The sequence below is a fragment of the Erpetoichthys calabaricus genome, chromosome 15, assembly GCF_900747795.2.
Source record: "Erpetoichthys calabaricus chromosome 15, fErpCal1.3, whole genome shotgun sequence".
In the NCBI taxonomy this organism is placed as follows: domain Eukaryota; kingdom Metazoa; phylum Chordata; class Cladistia; order Polypteriformes; family Polypteridae; genus Erpetoichthys; species Erpetoichthys calabaricus.
Genome location: NC_041408.2, coordinates 91,484,130 through 91,506,220, shown reverse-complemented (window position 1 = coordinate 91,506,220; position 22,091 = coordinate 91,484,130). Strand labels below are relative to the sequence as shown.

The following is a 22,091-nucleotide window of genomic DNA, read 5'->3' as shown; positions in this document are numbered from 1 at the left end:
CTGATTACAAGCAGATCTGTTGCCATGTTGGTCATTTAGTTTATTTGCCTTGTCTGTGTCTCCTGTGTCTCTCGTTTGAGAATTATTACAATTATTGTTGTATTATTTTTTTATATTGTTGCCCATAAATGTTTTGCTCCTATAATGTTAATGATCAGCTGGCACCAGTGCTGATGAAATAAAACAACTCGAAGCAAGAAACGTCAATAAAATGCCCCACCGTGCCAAGCCCTCACTGACCTCTGCTCACCCACACTAAAGGGGCTCCATAAATCCAACGGACTGACTTTGATTGCAGGAACGTACTGCGAAAAATTTGGCTGGTGCGCCGGAAGAGACGACAAGTGCACGGCCCCCCTTCCCGAGAGGAACGCCACCTGTTACTGCGACTCCTTCTGTGGCACTCACTCGTGGGAGGGCAGTGACTGCTGTCCGGATTACTGGAGCTTCTGCCGTTCCGGTGCCGTCCCCACCAGACCACCAACAACAAAATGGCTGCCGGCACCAGCAACAACCAGGAAAGTCACCGGTAAGCAGAAACTCCATTGGCTCCTTTTCTTTCCCTGCTTTATATTGAAATGTTTTCAAATCAAAATCATCAACCTACCTTTTGTGGTAAGGGGGTAAAACACAGGAGTGGTGCTATATAAATACTGTATGATGTATTATTATTACCATTATTATTGTGGAGGACAACAGTGGTGACAGATTTTCATTTGAGCTGCTTTCTCTATTCATAACCAACTAGTGCCACTTGTGATGAGCAAAATGATTTGCAAAAATCCGAATTAGTGGCAAAACATTAAGCAAACAAAATTTGTTATTATTATGATGTGGTGAAAATAACAGGAGACCTCCAAGACTCCATAAACGGCCGGCTTTTAACCTTCACGGGCCTACCCAGAAGAGGCTCACCCCAGTCCAGCTTACTTCAACTGCCAGCAGCAGGCTGGGCCTAAATAGGCCGCAACATGAAATAAACTGCAGTGAAGTTCAAAACATAAGAAAAGACCCAAAATTTGGCAAATTACTCTACAAGAGAGGGGGGTGACCGTAAGCCCCTAGCATGTGGACAAAATGCAAAACAGAATCTTTTTAAATAAAATGATTTATTACAACTGTAAAATGCAGTAAAAGCTCACCAACTCTTCCAATCACCAATTCTGGACCAATGGGTGCAGGCTACTCCTTTGGTTTATCCAATCCCATTTCAGCCACAGTCTGATTGTAATGACCAATAGGATTCATCTACTTGTCCCTTCCTGTGTCATTCACCAATGAAAAGGGCTCCAGTCACTTTGTTCAGAGGTGGCCTGGCACTGCCAGCTGGGTAGTTCACAAGCTCATGTGATGTCCAAGCAAACTTATAACGAAGCCCCTTGATACATCCTCCCAAGTCATAAACTTCACATCTTGAGTCAGCACTTAACAGAATCCCCCTAAAGACTTGTGGGTATGGGGTGGTACTGTTGGTGGGGCTTAGTTAGGTAAACATCTAAACACAGCTGTTCTTACTAGTAACTTAAAACATGCCTCCTGAAACACCATCTGAGAAAACGTTTAACTTATCCAGCTTCCTGACTCTTTAACGTTATGAATAAAGACATACAAACTATTTATCATCTTATATGGTACAGTCCACCACAAATGACTTCAGCCATATAACCCAAGTGGCAGGTCCAGCTGTACAATCACAACGTCCCAGAATGTCACGTGAGGCAGCAGCACCCACTGGGGATGTAGAAAAGCTGAAAATGTAGAAGGCTCGGAGAAATAAGGCACTATAAAATATTGTAAGGTACAGCCACTCTTGTGTGAAGTTAGACCTCATTAAGTTTCACTCTCATGTCCTTCACTTCTGCTGCAGGTTGTTCTAAAAACGGGAACGAGTATGAAAACGGAGCAACCATTAAAGACAACTGCAACTTCTGGTAAGGCAACAAGCCAAACGTCACCTTCTCTCTTTCCAAATTTCCCCTTTGTGCTTGTTAGCCTCCTCTCTGGTTTTCTATCTATCTATCTATCTATCTATCTATCTATCTATCTATCTATCTATCTATCTATCTATCTATCTATCTATCTATCTATCTATCTATCTATCTATTATATAGTGCCTTTCATATCTATCTATCTATCTATCTATCTATCTATCTATCTATCTATCTATCTATCTATCTATCTATCTATCTATCTATCTATCTATCTATCTATCTATCTATTATATAGTGCCTTTCACATCTATCTATCTATCTATCTATCTATCTATCTATCTATCTATCTATCTATCTATCTATCTATCTATCTATCTACAGCAGAAATGTTTTTTTATTTTTCCAAATATTCCAGTTTTATTCCTAAAATGAAGATGTGGGCGATCTTATCTCTGTTAAATAACAGAAGCTATGCGTTGTCATGCTGCTCTAAATGAGACTCTGCCTTTAGTTTATTTGTTGTCAATAAGACCCTACGATACTCGAATAAAAGTTTATTATTCACACGCTGAATGCCCACAAGAGCAAGCTGAGACTCTGGCAGTGTGGCACAGCGCTTAAGGCTTGAGGACGTCAGGCCCTGAGGGTGTGAGTTCAAATCCCACTACTGACACCATGTGACCTGCCTGTGCCCCAAAAGAACCAATCGTATATTTGGAAAGCGTCGGCCAAATATGTTAATGTAATGAAGTTTCTAATAGAGGGAATTAATAGGTCGGAAGGTTGGGAGACTGGCAAAGCCAGGGAGGCAAGATTGCGTTGGTTTGGATGTGGGCAGAGCCAGCCCAGAAGAGGCTCACCCCCTGTTACATCCATCCATCCATTATCCAGCCCACTATATCCTAATACGAGGTCACAGGGGTCTGCTGGAGCCAATCCCAGCCAGCACAGGGTGGCAGGCAGGAACAAACCCCAGGCAGGGTGCCAGCCTGCCACAGGGCGGACACACCCCCACACACCAAACACAAACACGGAACAATTTAGCATCGCCAATCCACCTTACTTGCATGTCTTTGGACTGTAGGAGGAAACCCACGCAGACATGAGGAGAACATGCAAACTCCACGCAGGGAGGACCCGGGAAGCGAACCCAGGTCTCTTAACTGTGAGGCAGCAGCGCTACCACTGTGCCACCGTGCCCCTGTTACATCCATCCATCCATCCATTTTCTAACCCGCTGAATCCGAACACAGGGTCACAGGGGTCTGCTGGAGCCAATCCCAGCCAACACAGGGCACAAGGCAGCAAACAATCCTGGGCAGGGTGCCAACCCACCGCAGGACACACACAAACACACCCACACACCAAGCACACACTAAGGCCAATTTAGAATCGCCAATCCACCTAACCTGCATGTTTTTTGGACTGTGGGAGGAAACCCACGCAGACACGGGGAGGACATGCAAACTCCGCCCCTGTTACATTACACATTAATTATGTTTTTATTTCCCATTCTTTTATTTATGCATTCCTGGAGACGGGTCATAAGACTGGGAGTGTCACATTTATTATGTCACCGGTAAATTATGGCATAAATATGATGGTGGTTAACATCAACAAATAAAAGCCTTTAGACCAGGGGTCTCCAACACATCACTCGCGAGCTACCAGTAGCTCGCCACCCCTTTCCAAGTAGCTCACCAAAGGGTTAATGAATCCTACATAAATTTGAAAACTCCATTTGTCAAGTTGCCCTGCACAAAAACAACCTGGACAGCCTCCTCGACTTCAAGACTCCATGGGGCTGATCTGCTTTGGAGACGTCCATCATGCTGGGGGTCTGCTAGTCAGCTGATGCCACTCCTTTTGGAGATGTTGGTATTTGTAAAGCTTGACTTGAATGGGTGAGGACCCCAAGAGTGTGGTGGGCACGGCTCAGTGACCCTCACTGGGCACTATAGAGGGAAAAAGTGGCAGGGTGTAACTGCAAGTATCAGCTGAGTCCGGGTGTGACCATATAACAGTATATTGTAAGAGACACACAGATAAAGATCTGGGGCACTGGGGGGGGGGTTTGGGGGGGGTCCCCTTATATTGTGGAGAAACTGCCCACTGAAACAAAGGAATAATCAAAGAGTGAAGTCTTGTCATTAATGAGGCTGTCATGGTGATGTAGTCATGGCCATTGTATGCATTCTTTCCTGGGAGGAGTCGGACTGACCGTTTAATTGTTCAGGAACAGGAAATAAAATCCATCAGCGGTCCAGCAGAACCTCTACTTTCTTCCCTGTTGATTCTCTCTGGTAAAGAATTTCCGTTCCTTCTCTGGAGGGTCCGTCCTCTTGTGAAGCAGGGTCTGAAATGAATGACGACTTTTGCTCTGATGCTCTGGGAATGGCTGAAGGACCAAAAAGGGTGGGATTTGGGTGAAGTGATGGAAGTGATGCCAGGGTTTTCCGGGTTTTTCCCCCTCTAATCTAAAGGGAAAGGAGGCTATTTACCGTGTCACACTTGTCCCCTTCCCCAGTCACTCTTACGTCTTCAGAGCGACTGATGCACCCCCTAGGCTTGCGTATTTGACGTTTGCTATGATAGAAACTGAGCCAGCAGTGCAGGTTTGTTGCTTTGATTCAATTTTAATTTTCTGTCCCTTAAGCACATGCAGACAGAGCCAGTGGGAGTGCAGCGAGTTTGTGTGCCTCATCCGACAGGAGCTGATAGACTCAATAAATGGACATCAAGTTGGGTAAGTGTCATGGTGTCTTGTCACCGGCGCCACCTTTTTCACCTCTTAGTTACGTCTCTATTCCTTGTTCTACAGTTATTACATTTTATTATTACTTTTTTATGATCTCTTTGCCATTTTAGGATGCCATTTGGGACAGTTTTATAATGCTGTTATGTTTTAGCCAGGGTTGTCACCCAAACTTAAGTTTGTTTTTTGTTTAGTTTGTCTTTATGCTATTATTAAAATATATTGTTCATTTTATGTTATTTATATTACTAGCTCTGCCACCCATCTACAACGGGTCAAAATCTAAATAACCAATGTAGACCTCAGCGTTAACGTGTTCAATGTACTTGGTAATGCATGTTGCAATAAAATGCATTGTATTTGTCATTCCAACAGATGGCGAATCACAAATGTTCATAGTAATAAAATGCACCCGTTGTTGAAATGACAAATGCAAAACATTTCTGTTATAAGCTCTTTGGTATGGAATTTGTAACAACAGTGTTAAATGTTTGTGATGCGCCATCTGTTGGAATGACAAATGCATTGCATATGTGTCTGTTGTGTGCCACTTGGTATGGGGTTTGTAAGAGCAGTGCTAATGTTTGTGGTGCGCCATCTGTTGGAATGACAAATGCATTGCATATGTGTCTGTTGTGTGCCACTTGGTATGGGGTTTGTAAGAGCAGTGCTAATGTTTGTGGTGCGCCATGTGTCAGAATGACAAATGGAATTCATTTTATTGCAACAAATGTTTGTTCAAATGACAAATGTAATGCATATACCTCCGTTATATGCCATTTGGTAGGGGATTTGTACTGTAAAAACAGTGCTAACCTTTGTGGTGTGTCATCTGTTGGTATGACAAATGCAATGCATATATCTTTGTTATGCACTAGTCGGCATGGGATTTGTAAAGGGAGTGCTAATGTGAGTGGTGCGCTATCTGTTGGAATGATAATTGCTATGCGTTTTACTAGATAGATAGATAGATAGATAGATAGATAGATAGATACTTTATTAATCCCGATGGGAAATTCACTACAGCAAATGCCATTTGGTATCCATCCATCGATTAAAAGGATTTGTAAAAACAGTGCTAACCTTTGTGGTGCGCCATCTGTTGAAATGACAAATGGAATGCGTTTTACTACAACAAATGTTTTGATTTCACATCTGTTGAAATGACAAATGTAATGCATATACCTCTGTTATATGTCAGTTGGCATGGATTTGTAAAAGCAGTGGTAATGTTTGTGGTGCGGCATCTGTTGCTATGACAAATGCAATGCCTGTGTCTCTGTTATATGCTAGCTGTTATGTGATTTGTAAAGGGAGTGCTAATGTTTGTGGTGCACAGTCGGTTGGAATGACAATGAGAACATGTGCTGGTCCTGTTTAAAGTTACAGAGCTCCGATGTAGGCACCCTTTAGGTCCTCTCGACACACTCCATCCCACGGTGTGAGGTCCCCTTCCTCTCGTCTCATCGCTTTCTTTTTTGCAGTTGGATGGCGGGAAACTACAGTCACTTCTGGGGGATGACCCTCGAAGAAGGCATTAAGCACCGCTTGGGAACTGATGAACCATCGCCGTCCATCTTAGAAATGACTGAAATGAAAGTAAGTGTGTCACCAAATCCCCCCATTTGGATGTGACCTTTGCCTTTCTGTTGCTCTCATACTGTGTCATTAACTGAAGCGTCAGTGGCGGCCATTCAGTTTCTAACATAACAGTCAGGGTTTGTTCCCATTGGCTTCTGCATGTTTTCATTTTTTGGTGTTGGCTTTCAAATATTACACTGGAAGACAAATACGTTCAAAGGTTTAACTTCTTGAAAAATGTCTGGTGATTCTGATGGACAGCATCCAGCTGGACACAAAGAGAATGTCATTGTCATGTGACACGGCCAGTCAGAGTTCATAGGATGTCGACAAATCGACCAATCAGAAAGAGCCGATGGTCTTAATGCTGTCACAGTGAGGTCTGCCATGGATGTGTTTTAGACCCCCAGAGGTGGTCTTCATGAAAGAGGAGATCTCGTGAAGTGCGACCACAGTTGGTAAAGCTTGTCCGGCGATGCAAGACCTCAGGGTGTAAAGACTGATCCCCAAATGTGCAGTGGCAGCCAGACATACCCTCGTTAACCGAAACCTTCCAGTCTCCTCTTGATATCATTTTTGTTAATATTATTTTATTTAAATATTCTTTACTAATTTTTTTATTGTGTATATTAGCCTACCTGGGGGTTAGGAATTATTCTTTTTACAGACAGTCGCACCTGTCTGCCGTGCTGTTGGGTATCCGTTGTTAGGACATGTGATGGTTGCTATGGGCGTGTCCTCGAAAGTTGTGACCTGGACGCTGCTACACGACGGATGTGGATGATCTTCCGGGTCACTCGTTCCTTATGGGAGGTACAGAAAAAGAAATCTGTCCCTTGCTAAATATTGTTTGTTGGTGTATTGAGCTGTTGCATACATTACATATTGACCATATTTTTACTATTTTTCCTACGTTTGCTGTTTTCTCTTCTTCGTTTGTTTAATTTAATACTCCTCATTGGCCTCGAGGGGTTTGATGGCTTCCTCTCCCTTGAAGGACACTGTTGAACATTTAAAGCAGGTTGTGAACATGACAAGCCAGTTCCCTATTTTGGGCCTGTGTAGGCCGAAGCCTGCCTGTAGAGTTTGGAGTTAGAGAGAGAGAGGCCTCACCCCAAGCAACCTAAGCTGGCCAGTAAGGTCTTGGCCTGGTTTGTGGGTCTTTTTTGGTGGCATGTCACCCTTTATTTGCTATGGAAGTGTCACTTTTTCACAACTAAACCTTACACCGAACACATGGATATGCCACCTCTGATAATGTCTGACTGATTTGAAACGCTTTAGCCATTTTTTTTTTGCTTTTAATTAAACTCTGCAAGCTAACTGGGTGGCATGGTGGGGCAGTCGTAACCACTGATCTCTCATCATTTCACTATGCAGGGTTCAAATGTCTCCCCTGCTTTCTCCAAAGACCTGCAGTTTAAGTTTGATTGGCTATTCTGAACTGGCCTTATGAGAGAGCCCCCTGTTTCACGGCTGAAATGGCTGCAGCCCCCCGGGGTGTCTCAGGATGCTATGGTAATCAGACGTGTTTATTTCCCTCACTAGGTAAAGGCCGATTTAAGCAACGGTCTTCCAGACTTCTTCACAGCTTCCTATAAATGGTCAAACTGGATCCACGGGCCGTTAGATCAAGGAAACTGTGCGGCTTCTTGGGCTTTTTCCACAGCAAGTAATGTTTTTTAATTTCTTCCTTTCTAATTTGATTTTTGATTTCTTTTGTATAAAAATTCTGACGTGAGAGTCAGTAGGGTTTGCGCCCTCGGGACCAAGTGACCTGAATTATTCGATAACATTTCTGTAATTATTTACCGCTCTGATGCTGACCTTCCTGATCGCTCATTACGATAGCAGCATTCATAACTCCTTGCAGAAAACATAACTATATAAATAAAATGTATTATTATTATTATTATTATTAATACATTTTATTTATATAGTTATTTATATAGTGCCTTTTGCATGCTCAGGGGACTGAAGCTCTGCTATGGGATACTGATGAGTACTGGCCTATTTCAAGCATGGCTAAGTGGGATCAATAAAAGTCAATGTAGGTGACCCACAGAGGACTGAGAAGGTCCCTAAAGTCCTGCTGTCCACCACACTCCTTGGTCACTTATTCCAAGTGTCTGTGGTTCACTGTGTGTAGAAATATTTCCTAATGTTTGTGTGACATTTACCCTTCACAAGTTTCCAACGGTGTCCCCGTGTTCTTGTTGACCTCATTTTAAAGTCACCGTCTTGATCTACTGCACTAACTCCCTTCATCATTTTGCACATGTCAGTCAGATCTCCTCATCATCTCCTTAAGGCTCAGCTCTTTTAATCTTTCCTCATAACTCATCCCCTGCAGCCCTGGACTCAGCCTAGTTGCTCTTCTCTGGACCTTCTCTAGTGCTGCTATGTCTTTATGGAGACCAAAACTGCACACAGGACTCCAGATGAGGCCTCACCAGTGTGTTATAAAGCTTGAGCAGAACCTCCTGTGGTTTGTACTCCACACGTCAAGGCGCTATACTGTATAACCTGACATTCTGTTAGCCTTCTTCATGGCTTCTCTACATACTATCTGGCAGTTGATGGTGTCAAGTCCACTGGACTAATTTCCTTCATCATTTTGCACACTTCAGTCAGGTGTCCTCTTCATCTCCTTCAGGTTCAGCTCTTTTAATCTTTCCTCATAACTCATCCCCTGTAGTCCCAGAATCAGCCTAGTTGCTCTTCTCTGGACCTTATCCAATGCTGCTGTATTCTTGTATGAACTACCAATGAGTGCTGGTCTGTATCAAGCACTACTAAAAGCATCCAACAAAGTCAGTGTAGGTGACCCATGGAGGATTTAGAAGTTCTGGTAGGGAATACCGATGAGTATCGGCCTGTTTCAAGCACTGCTAAGAGGGACCAACAAAAGTGAGTGTAGATGATTTAGGAAGAACCTAGAAGTTCTGGTATGGTGTACTGACAAGTTTTGGCCTGTTTCAAGCTCTACTAAGAGGGACCAACAAAAGTCAGTGTAGATGATTCAGGGAGGATTTAGAAGTTCTGGTATGGAGTACTGACAAGTTTCGGCCTGTTTCAAGCACTGCTAAGAGCATCCAACAAAGTCAATGTAGGTGACCCATAGAGGACTTACAGTAGATGTTCTGGTATGGAGTACTGATGAGTTTTGGCCTGTTTCAAGCACTACTAAGATGGACCAACAAAAGTCAATGTAGGTGACCCATAGAGGACTTACAGTAGATGTTCTGGTATGGAATACCGATGAGTATCGGCCTGTTTCAAGCACTGCTAAGAGGGACCAACAAAAGTGAGTGTAGATGATTCAGGAAGAACCTAGAAGTTCTGGTATGGTGTACTGACAAGTTTTGGCCTGTTTCAAGCTCTACTAAGAGAGACCAACAAAAGTCAGTGTAGGTGACCTATTGAGGATTTAGAAATTCTTGTATGGAGCACCAATGAGTATCAGCCTGCTTCAAGCACTACTAAGCGGGACCAACAAAAGTCAGTGTAGATGATTCAGGGAGGATTTAGAAGTTCTGGTATGGAGTACTGATGAGTTTCAGCCTGTTTCAAGCACTACTAAGAGCATCCAACAAAGTCAATGTAGGTGACCCATGGAGGATTTAGAAATTCTTATATGGAGCACCAATGAGTATCGGCCTGCTTCAAGCACTACTAAGAGGGACCAACAAAAGTCAATGTAGATGATTCAGGGAAGATTTAGAAGTTCTGGTATGGAGTACTGACGAGTATCGGCCTGTTTCAAGCACTGCTAAGAGCATCCAACAAAGTCAATGCAGGTGACCCATATAGGACTTAGAAGTTCTGGTATGGAGTACTGATGAGTATCGACGTATTTCAAGCACTGTTAAGAGGGATCAACAAAAGCCAACGTAGATGACCCATGGAGGACCACCAGGTATGTCTCCTAGACAGAAGTGAAAAGTATGGTGTAACCAAAGGGTTACTGATTGCTGTCGGTCATATTAGTGGACCTCTCTCTACCTGAGAAGCTGCTTTGAGTATTCAGAGTGGAGAATTGAGACGTTGGTGTGGAAAAAACCCAGAGTTTGGTTAATTAATTATCAGTTCTGCCTTTGTCAATGCTGGTAATGAATTAAAGAATTCGGTAAGGCTCCTACTTTGTTTTCCATTACCTGCTTCTCTGGTAGGAGGGGATCTCCGACCATTAGACTTAAATCAAGGTAACTGAAGCCCACTCGTTTTTTAACAAACAGAATGTATTGAAAAACACAAGGATTATAGAAATCAACATGAAATCGACATGCGGGGCGTGTAATGTAGGCATCAATACACCAGCGAAACAGGGGAGTGGCTACTGGAGAGTGGGCGGAGTAAAGGAGTTGCTGCTGACAAGGGCGTCATCTTACGGGCCTTAGAATGTCTCAGGTCGCTGAATCTGTCCGAGGCTTCGGACTGTCTCGTCTGCAGCTGGACTCTAATGGAAAATATCGGCACTTTTGAGAAAACAAAGACACAGTTGCGGCAAAACGCAATTTAATTTTTTTCTTTTTTTTATTAATATTAATTTTGTCTAGAAGATTCTAAATAAAAAAGTAACATGAAGTCCACAAAAGTCCACAAATAGATTCACAGATAGTTAAAATCAATACAGGAATTAATATCAAAATTTATCAAACCCTGCTAGTCATATGCATACGAGCTCCAACCATCTCGGCCTTAAAAAAAGCAGGAGATGAACACGCCGGTGGAGTTTTGTCGCTAGATCTGTAGAACGTCCCCCTAGTGGGCAAAGCACAGACAGCATGAATGTGAATGGGGTGGGGTGTGTAACTTTTTTTTGTTTGTTTTTTAACGTTAAGGTGTGGCAGCTGACCGAATTGCGATTCACTCCCAGGGACGGAGGACGGCCAACCTTTCCCCACAGAATCTCATATCGTGCAACACTAAAAACCAGAATGGCTGCCACGGAGGGAATGTCGCAAACGCATGGTGGTATCTGAGGAAAAACGGGTAAGTAAGTGTTGAGTCTAGCAAGTCGTGACAAATATCATGAAGGTGCTATGGTGGCATCTGTGGGAAAACGGGCAAGTCGGTGTGTACTCCAGCAAGTCGAGAGAAATATCATGAAGGAACTACGCGTCCAAGATTGTGGAGAACTGCATTAACTGCAATGGGTGGCAGCAGACGAAAGACAAGACGGCCGTGGTAAACTAAACTAAACGAACCAAAGTCGAAACTGAGAGACTGGGAATTGAGTAAACGGAGCCCACGACGTGAGACGATAATCGTAGAGCAGAACTGAGAGTCTGAACTGGGAAATAGCATACAAACTGGGCCGTGAATGGGTAGAAGGAGTACAGGAACCCTTAGAAAGCGTTGGAGTGCCAGCCGGGTCACCCCTGATGAATTTACGTCAATGAATAACAGAACGGGTGCTTGTGGGTGCAAAAGCAGGAACATAAATGACCTCTCCGGCTGTCTTGTGAGCGTGCAGGGATCTCGGAGCTCCGTCCTGAAGATTTGTCCGAGTCCAAATGAGACGCCATCATTTCGGGAGCGGCGGGATTTTACAGCTGTCTGGGAGGAAGGGGCGGGGTTAGCCGCTCTCAAAGGGGGGGGCGTCTGACAAAGGGAAAAAAACAAGACAACATTGTCAGCAGTAGCTCCCCCTATCGCCCCGGTGGGGTATTACATACCTTGGGCGCATGACATGGACAACACGTAAACTGAAGATCGTCGTCAAAAGGATAGAAATGAATTTGAGATTTAAAGAACCTAAACGGTCATGGAACGATTATATTTCGATCCTTTTTTTTTTTTCACTCTTATTTGGGGGCAAATATTTCTCCTCAGACCCTCTTTTCCTGGGTTTTTGAGGTCAGAGAACCTTGTAGCGGTCCAGTGGTGCTAAGATTCACACCGTCAAAGAGACGGTGATTTATTTCTTTTTTTTAGTGGAGATTCCAGGGATGCACCCAGCCTTGGCCCAATCCACCCACACTCGCAAGCAGAGACAAAAAAACAACAGGAGATAAAACAATTAAAGAAGCTGTGGAATATGACCCGGGCACAGACAGGCAGACACGTTTAAATTACCCCACACACGTTTATTTAGGGTCTCCATTATACAATCCATCACTACTCACTCAAGCCCCAGTACCCAACAGTCCAGGCCTTATCACAATGCCTTCTCTCTGTCTCTAGCTCTTCACACCACCTCCTTCTCTCCTCCAGAGACCTCATCCTTCTTCCACCCGACTCAAGTCCATCTCTGAAGGGAGTCGTCCCCTTTAAATAAGCACCCAGATGTGCTCCAGGTGTGTTCCCGGCAATCTCCCACCGACACGCCCCAGTGTGGCGGAAGTGCCAGCTGTCTCCCTGGAAGCATTCCGGGTGTCCCTGTTCCTCTTCCCCCCCAGCACTTCCTGGTGGGGCGGAAGTGCTGCGGTCCAGGGTCCTCCAGGTATTGGGGTCCCCCTGGTGGTGACCACGGGCCCCCTACAGGGTCGAGCTTCCCAGCTCTGTACCTGAGGTCCCCAGGGCGGTCGCCCCCTCGAGGTCTGGAGGAGGAATGAGCCCTCCTCCAGTCGTCCTGGGCGTCCCTGCCAGGCGTGAGCCCCGTCCTGGTGCCACAAAGCACAAACTATAATTACACGCTAAATAATCCCACCCCATTCCCTTTACGGCAATTTACAATAAACACCAACAACCCACAACAATAAACACTCGCTATAAAGTCCATGGAAAACGTCAGTGATGGAGGTAGATGGTCCAGAGATCCACACGTTGAATGGGAATGTAAAGATAGGCCTACCGGTGTTTCCTGAGGAACTAAAGACGGGTGAATGGGATCAAGAGCGCTCCTTTCTTCATGGGATGACGACAAATCCTCAGACAGTCCTCATGTGCCGGAAGACCCCAGATGGACCATAGGTATCAGAACAGAAGGTAGTTCAGACACGAAACACAAAAGACATCTCTCTTTAGGGATCACTGGCCCTCTTTCAAATGTCGTGCTGGCCTCCTTGTACCTAACAGCCCCTGCCGCCTAAGCAGATGACCAATAAGAGCCACTGCAGGGACTGCTGGGAGTTGAAGTTTCAATTCCCCGTAGCCCTGCTACAATCTGCTTTTATTTCTTTTCTGTATTTGAATGTACGTTTATACATTTTCTTAACTGTTCTGGTTCTGTTGTCTTTCTGTCGCTTAGGGACTCCTTGTGGTTGGTGGGCGATGCTGCGTCAAGCTCGAGGTGAAGCGAGTTCAGCAGGGGCTCACTCACCACAAGGGAGTCTGGTGGCACAAAGTCCTGCTGCAAAGCATTGTGGGAATCCAGAGAAATCCGAGTCAAGGAGAAGCCATCATAACCTTTTAGGGGATAACCTGTTAGCTACACTCGATGAACTCGATGAGGGGGCGTCCCTGTGTATCGTTCGACTTCTTACCTTCCTTGTTAATTGAACTGGCCAACCACCTCACCGATTTCTCTGCTTCGTTTCAGACTCGTGTCCACTGAATGTTATCCTTTCATGAATGGCCACTCGTATGAGAGCAGCTGCATGATGCGTAGTGAGAAGTCCAACGAACGTGGAAAGAGGCACGCGGTGACCCCCTGCCCCAGCAGCGCGCTCCACTCCAACGAGATCCACCTGTGCACGCCGGCGTACAGGATCTCCTCAAATGTAAGTGGGAGCGGTCAAGCCGGCCTGAATCGTCTGATCTAGTGGGTCCTCTGCTTTGGTCCTGGGGGGCCGTGGTAGGTGCAGGTGTTTGTTTCTACCCGGGCATCGCAGCGTTTACCATTTGAATGCTTCATTTCGGGTGTAACTATCTCAAAAAATGATATTTTACATTATGTACAGTGCATCCGGAAAGTGTTCACAGCGCTTCATCACTTTTTCCACATTTTCTTATGTTACAGCCTTATTCCAAAATGGATTCAATTCATTTTTTTCCTCAGAATTCTACACACAACACCCCATAATGACAACGTGAAAAAAGTTTACTTGAGGTTTTTGCAAATTTACTAAAAATAAAAAAATGGAGAAAGCACATGTACATAAGTATTCACAGCCTTTGCCATGAAGCTCAAAATTGGGCTCAGGTGCATCCTGTTTCCCCTGATCATCCTTGAGATGTTTCTGCAGCTTCATTGGAGTCCACCTGTGGACGAAGACTTCAGACATGACAGCAGGTGTGGTTATATAGCAGCTTTATTTTGCAGCATCACAGTGAGTAGAGTTTCAGAAAAGCCGGCAATCAATATTACAATAATGCACCACCTGTAGTAAATTCAGTTGACTGGACATGATTTGGAAAGGCACACACCTGTCTATAGAAGATCCCACAGTTGACAGTTCATGTCAGAGCACAAACCAAGCATGAAGTCAAAGGAATTGTCTGTAGACCTCCGAGACAGGATTGTCTCGAGGCACAAATCTGGGGAAGATTACAGAAAAATTTTTGCTGCTCTGAAGATCCCAATGAGCACAGTGGCCTCCATCATCTGTAAGTGGAAGAAGTTCAAAACCACCAGGACTCTTCCTAGAGCTGGCCGGCCATCTAAACTGAGTGATCGGGGGAGAAAGGCCTTAATCAGGGAGGTAACCAAAAACCCGATGGTCACACTGTCAAAGCTCCAGTGGTCCTCTGTGGAGAGAGGAGAACCTTCCAGAAGGACAACCAGCTCTGCAGCAATCCACCAATCAGGCCTGTATGGTAGAGTGGCCAGACGGAAGCCACTCCTTAGTAAAAGGCACATGGCAGCCCGCCTGGAGTTTGCCAAAAGGCACCTGAAGGACTCTCAGACCATGAGAAAGAAAATTCTCTGGTCTGATGAGACAAAGATTGAACTCTTTGGTGTGAATGCCGGGCGTCACGTTTGGAGGAAACCAGGCACCGCTCATCACCAGGCCAATACCATCCCTACAGTGAAGCATGGTGGGGGCAGCATCATGCTGTGGGGAACTGGGAGACTAGTCAGGATAAAGGGAAAGATGACTGCAGCAATGTACAGAGACATCCTGGATGAAAACCTGCTCCAGAGTGCTCTTGACCTCTGACTGGGGTGACGGTTCATCTTTCAGCAGGACAACGACCCTAAGCACACAGCCAAGATATCAAAGGAGTGGCTTCAGGACAACTCTGTGAATGTCCTTGAGTGGCCCAGCCAGAGCCCAGACTTGAATCCGATTGAACATCTCTGGAGAGATCTTAAAATGGCTGTGCACCGACGCTTCCCATCCAACCTGATGGAGCTTGAGAGGTGCTGCAAAGAGGAATGGGCGAAACTGGCCAAGGATAGGTGTGCCAAGCTTGTGGCATCATATTCAAAAAGACTTGAGGCTGGAATTGCTGCCAAAGGGGCATCGACAAAGTATTGAGCAAAGGCTGTGAATACTTATGGACATGGGATTTCTCAGTTTTTTTTATTTTTAATAAATTTGCAAAAACCAAAAGTAAACTTTTTTCACGTTGTCATTATGGGGTGTTGTGTGTAGAATTCTAAGGAAAAAAATGAATTTAATCCATTTTGGAATAAGGCTGTAACATAACAAAATGTGGAAAAAGTGATGAAGCGCTGGGAATACTTTCTGGATGCTCTGTACTCCATACTGTTTGTAGTCATGGCCAACGAAAAAACTTTTCATCTCAGAATGGAGGTAACAAAATTTTCGATACAATGGACCTCAATGGAGACTCGGCAAACAACATCTAAACGTTCTGGTCAATCAATAAAAAGGTCTGGGGAAGCCTCCTGTATAATTGAAAGTTTGAGGAAATGGTCTTTACAGACAAGAGAACTGAACAGGTTAGGAAACATGGCGGATATTTATACCGTATATACTCACATGTAAGTTGGGTCTTGAAACCTGAAAAATCGATCATAAAATCAGACCCCGACTTATACGCCCATTCAAAAATACGACACTCATTTTTTTCTCTCTTTTTACATCTTCTTGCCTCCTCCAATCTCACATCAGTTTCTCAGGCGCATCGAATTTTGTTGCAGCAGCGCAGTTCCCAATTTCTTTCGCCACTTCAATGACGTTTAATTTAAAACCAGCTTCATATTTTCTTCTGATCGAACGCTCCATCGTAGATGAGGGATGCTCTTATGATAAAGGTGTATGAGGTGTGAGATACAAAAAACACAAAAGAGTGCCAACGTCACTTCAGAATAGTGCGGGTATTACCGTGTGGTCACGTAGGCACAATGTGTAGAAAGAAAAGGCCGTGTGCCCCATGGTGACTCTCTCAGGTGGGCATTAGCATATCGTAATCTCTTGGACCAATAGCGTCAGTTTTCCGCATTCGACTTATACGACCGACATTATAAAACACCAGAAATTATACGATAAAATCAAGTCCCGACTTATCCACCGAAGAACTTATCCACGGTAGGAGTCTTCTCCCGTCCACTTTCTCGTATACTCAGATATGGGGATGGATATTTGAGGAGAAAACCGCAAGGCAGTGATTATATTTTGATATTATGTACATTAAAGAACCATCAACAACAAATCAAACCAAATGAATAATATATATAAGAACAAAGTAAGGTCTGCAGCTGCATGAATAAAAAATTTGCCATGATAATTTTACTTTGGCGAACAATTCCGTTAAATTACCACTTTCAGTCAGTGGAAGTGGGTCAAAAGTTACAAGAGACTTTAGTAATGTATGTAATATAATACTTGTAGACAAAATGTAGTTTACGGAAAGCAAAAACGTTCTCAAATATGCATGTATTACCATTTGAACGTTAAGCGGAAAATTGCGATTATCTCAAAAACTGGTCATTTTATGAAAAAATGTAAAGCAACAGAAAAACGCTTAGAATGTGGTGGTTTACCATTATATGAGGCATGCTGGGAGTCAAAGACGGGAGGCCTAAAAGTGGACATGAACGGCACCTTGAAAATAATACCAGAGTCTTAGACAGAGGCTTTATGTGAATGTGCTGGACAGAAGGAGTGCTGGTCAAGAGAAGTTAGTAAAGGTGTAGGAGGCACGCTGAGAGTCGCCTTCAAAGGCAGGAAGTATAAAAGTGGACCTCAAAATTAATGATAGAGTCTGAGAGGCAGAATTAAGAAGAACGCACTCGAGAGACGGAATGCCGATCAAGAGAGCTTAGTAAAGGCATAGGAGGCACGCTGAGAGTCGCCTTCAAAGACAGGAAGTATTAAAGAAGATAGGAGGTGAAAAAGGCACCTTAAAAAATAATAATAGAGTCTGAGAGGCAGTCTTAATGGAAACATGCACGAGAGACGGAGTCCCGATCAGGAGAGGTTAGTAAAGGTGTAGGAGGCACACTGAGAGTCACAGTAAAAAGACTGAAAGTATAAAACCAGATAGGAGGTAAAAAAAGGCACCTCAAAAATAATACCAAGGGCGGCACGGTGGCGCAGTGGGTAGCGCTGCTGCCTCGCAGTTGGGGGACCTGGGTTCGCTTCCCGGGTCCTCCCTCCGTGGAGTTTGCATGTTCTCCCCGTGTCTGTGTGAGTTTCCTCCCACAGTCCAAAGACATGCAGGTTAGGTGGATTGGCGATTCTAAATTGGCCCTAGTGTGTGCTTGGTGTGTGGGTGTGTGTGTGTGTGTCCTGCGGTGGGTTGGCGCCCTGCCCAGGATTGGTTCCTGCCTTGTGCCCTGTGTTGGCTGAGATTGGCACCAGCAGACCCCCGTGACCCTGTGTTCGGATTCAGCTGGTTGGAAAATGGACGGATGGATGAAAAATAATACCAGAGTCTTAGATGAAGGATTTACGTGAACATGCTGGACAGAATGAGCTCCGGTCAAGAGTTGTTAGTAAAGGCATAGGAGGCATGCCGGGAGTCAAACATGGGATGTATAAAAGTGGACAGGAGGCAAGAAAGGCAACTTGAAAATAATACCAGAGTCTTAGACAGAGGCTTTATGTGAACATGCTGGACAGAGAGAGTGCCCGTCAGGAGAGATTAGTAAAGGCATAGGAGGCATGCTGAGAGTCGCCTTCAAAGACTGGAAGTATAAAAGTGGACAGGAGGCAAGAAAGGCACACGAAAAATAATAATAGAGTCTGAGAGGCAGTGTTAATGGGAATGTGCTCGAGAGACGGAGTCCCTGTCAAGAGATCTTAGTGAAGGTGTAGGAGGCATGCTGAGAGTCGACTTCAAAGACAGGGAGTTTAAAGCAGATAGGAGGTGAAAAAGGCAACTTGAAAATAATAATAGAGTCAGAGAGACAGTCTTAATGGGAATGTACTCGGGAGATGGAGTGATGATCAAGAGAGGTTAGTAAAGGTGGAGGAGGCACGCCGAGAGTCAAAGACAAGAAGTCTTAAAGTGGACAGGAGGCAAGAATGGCAGCTTGAAAATAATTGCAGAGTCTTATACAGAGGCTTTATGTGAACGTGCTGGACAGAATGAACGGGTCAGACGCACTGAGGAAATGTGCCGAAGCAGCACAGAGGGCAAGTGATAGCAAACATTTGAAATCCTTCAGTCACCTGTCCTCATCAGGTAGAGTGGCTAGCGTTTAAATCATTAACTATGTAACATGTTTAGCTTCTTTTTCAATTTTTTTAATAAGTAATGAGAAATGAAAGTACGTTGATTTTGAAAGTGATTTCCCTCACCACTGATCCCTACCTTATTTATCTCTGTAACTATTACAGGTTAATAATTTACTAATTAATGCATCTCTTTATTCATTTAGGAAACAGAAATAATGAAGGAAATCATGGAGAATGGGCCTGTGCAAGGTACGAAAAAGAGTCTCGAACGAACGCCTTTTGTTTAAAAAACATCAAAAGGAAGTTTTCTTTGCCTGAAAAGCTTTGTACTCTTTATTTTCTATTTTTGTAATTTCATCTTACTTGTTGCAAATCTATAAATTCATGGAGAAGTTTCATATTATGGCGGAGTGGTGGCTCTGAGACTAAGGCTCTGCGCTGGTATCCAGAAGGTTGCTGGTTCGAATCCCCGTCACTGCCAAAAAAGAGATCCTACTCTGCTGGGCCCTTAACCTGTAATTGCTCCAGGGCCGCTGTACAATGGCTGACCCAAGGGGTATGTGAAAACGAACAAATTCCTAATACGAGAAATTGTATAAGGCGAAATAAAGAACAAAAAAATATTCAGTATAACAAAATTATGAGTTTATCAAGAACACGGGGACACAGTTAGAAACTTGTGAAGGGGAAATTCCACACAAACATGAGGAAGTTTATCTTTACACACTTGGTAGACACTTGGAATAAGCGACCAATAAAAGTGCGGCGCAAACCCTTCAAAGCTGGCCGAGAATCTGTTGAACGTGCAACAAGCAGATCACCTGCGAATGCTGAACGTGCACAGGTGAGATCAAGACCACGTGATTGGTAAGTACGCTCCTCCAAGCCAAACAATTAATCACGACTGCTACGTCAATGTTCTTCGACGGTCGAGCAGAGTCGTTCTTAGCAGTTTGGGGGCCCTACGCAGTTCAGAAATGTGCAGGGGGGGGGTCCGGGGGGGCTCCTCTAGAGTTCAGGAAGGTGTTCTAATAAAAGGCCTTAGATGACCAGTAGGCCTACATGTACGCTTGTGTGTATGCAGAGTGGTAACATATTGATTTTGTTCTGGATCTGGTAAAGGCCGGTAATATTTTATGATTTTATGGGGATCTCTCTGAATGAATCCGAAACGAATCTCTAAAATTAACGTTTGCTATAGTGCATTTGGCAAAGTTACAACGGCGTGACAATATTATTAGGGATTTAGGTGAAGATCGCAATCTCGATAATAAATTACCATTGTTAATAAGACTAAAAAATGCACTGAATTGAATTTCCTGGGACTGGCACAGATGACTGCAGTGCAGGGGCATGACAGGGACCCCAGGCCCACAGCCCGACAACAAAAAAAAAAAAAATTGTAAGTTGGGGCGCCCTACACGGATGCATAGTTTGCGTATGCCTAAGAACGTCCCTGGGTCGAGAGACGCAGTACGACGGAAACGGCCATAGCTATGGGCAACTGGTGATTGGCAGCTTCATCACGACAACACACCCGCTGACGCATCATGTCTCGGGAGAGTATTTTGGCGAAACATCAAATCGCCTCAATCCGGGTGACTCAGCCCCCCACCCCCCTACAGCCCGGAAACTTCTGGCTTTTCCCAAATATAAAATTGATTTCAGACAGTCAGTGAGATTCAGGAAAATATGACAAGGCAGTTGATGGCGACTTCTCACAGCGTATCTGTGAACTGCTTGGGGTTCCACGGCGCCCACTTTGCAGGGGACTGAGGCGTCATTGTCCCATGTATAATGTTTCTCGTATCTTCTTCCATAAATCTATTTTCCATATTACATGGCTGGATGCTTTGTCGGACAGACCTCGTATATCTATGTGTGCGGGCGGGGTGGGTGGCAGGGTTGTAACTACTCTAATGTTCTTCTAAATTCGCCATTATTGCAGAAGCCCATACACAATTCGGAGACAGCAGCCCTTCTGGATATTTTGTGACACCAGGACACTTTCACGACCCCACAAGCCTCACGGTTCTTATTTGTCTCCATGCAGCCATAATGCGAGTCCATGAAGACTTTTTTCTGTACAAAGGGGGAGTCTACCATCACACCAGTGCGGCAGCAAAGGAGAATCGACGCCAGGGGACTCATGCAGTGAAGTTAGTGGGGTAAGTGAAATCAGCAAAAAAAAAAAACACTTGGCAACACGCTCCTGGGTCCGGGTGGCACGGTGGTAGGTCTGCTGCCTTGCTGGACGGTGGGCCAGAGGGCCTTCCTGTGCAGAACTTGCATAATCTCCCTGTGTTCATGGGGTGGGTTGTTGTCTGGGTGATGCCAGTTTACTCCTGCAGCCCATAAATAGATATATGGGTTTAGTAAAGATTGCAATCTCGAATGAACCTCTTCCCAGGGAGCATATGCCCCCTGCTGGATACACACGGTAAGGGTGATGTGTTTGTGATAATCTGCAGTGTGACATGGTGACTCAAAGCTCCTCTTCTCATCCAACCACAAAACCTTCTTTCAGCTGACTTCAGAGTCACCCATGTGCCTTCTGCTCAGATATCTGGTGTCTCCCATAAACCTGCAACTGGTGAAGCACCTGGGCACAGTTGTTGCCCGCACAGTCTCACCTGTCTCACCCACTGTAGCCTGTGACTCCTTCAGAGTTCCCAGAGGTCTCCCGGTGGCCTCCCACGCTCGTCTTGTTCACTTTTTCTATCAGATTTCCTTGCTGTGCCATAATCTTTCCATTTCTTCTTCAAGATCAACTTACCTAAAAATTCAGTGACGTGCAGATGTTTTGGTGCCGATGGCCTGACTTGTGCTTTTCACCCAGTTGCTTTATCTTGTGTTCTTTTCCCCTCATTGTGGGACATCAGGCCACCATACTGACTTACCAGAAGTTGGACCATCCAGATACAATCATTGGGAACTCCAGACAGGTGACCTCCATAGAACTAATGATGGCACTTCTAAACCAATGGGCTGGCAGCAGTGATAATTTAGGTGTGTCATATTAAAGGGGGCGTGAATAATTTGAGTACTGAGAAAAGCGTTATATAAATGTAATGAATGATCATTTATTATTATTATTACTTATGAGATCAATTACTTTATATTTTTTAATGTGTAGTTTATTTACAGCACTTTACAGAGATCTGTTTTCACTTTGACATTGTTGTTGTTGTGTGTGTTCACCCTGGCGGCCTGTCCAGGGTTTGTTCCTGCCTTGCGTCCGATGCTAGCGGGCATAGGCTCCACCCCCCTGGCGTCACTCCCGACATGACATCATCACGTCTCTTTTTATTCGACTTCATTTGCCTGCCGTTCTCTGCCTGAACG

At 44.6% G+C, this 22,091-nt stretch overlaps 1 protein-coding gene across 1 annotated transcript in view; it reads left to right on the top strand.

The window, feature by feature from the left end:
- Positions 1 to 22,091, top strand: part of LOC114665769 (tubulointerstitial nephritis antigen-like) — a 32,007-nt gene that overhangs the window by 3,494 nt on the left and 6,422 nt on the right. Inside the window, exons 2-10 of the mRNA XM_051919150.1 lie at positions 299 to 529; positions 1,868 to 1,931; positions 4,588 to 4,677; positions 6,171 to 6,285; positions 7,816 to 7,939; positions 11,112 to 11,262; positions 13,754 to 13,934; positions 18,950 to 18,995; positions 20,800 to 20,914. Coding sequence (XP_051775110.1) covers positions 299 to 529; positions 1,868 to 1,931; positions 4,588 to 4,677; positions 6,171 to 6,285; positions 7,816 to 7,939; positions 11,112 to 11,262; positions 13,754 to 13,934; positions 18,950 to 18,995; positions 20,800 to 20,914 — 1,117 coding nt within the window. The remainder of the gene's footprint in view (positions 1 to 298; positions 530 to 1,867; positions 1,932 to 4,587; positions 4,678 to 6,170; positions 6,286 to 7,815; positions 7,940 to 11,111; positions 11,263 to 13,753; positions 13,935 to 18,949; positions 18,996 to 20,799; positions 20,915 to 22,091) is intronic.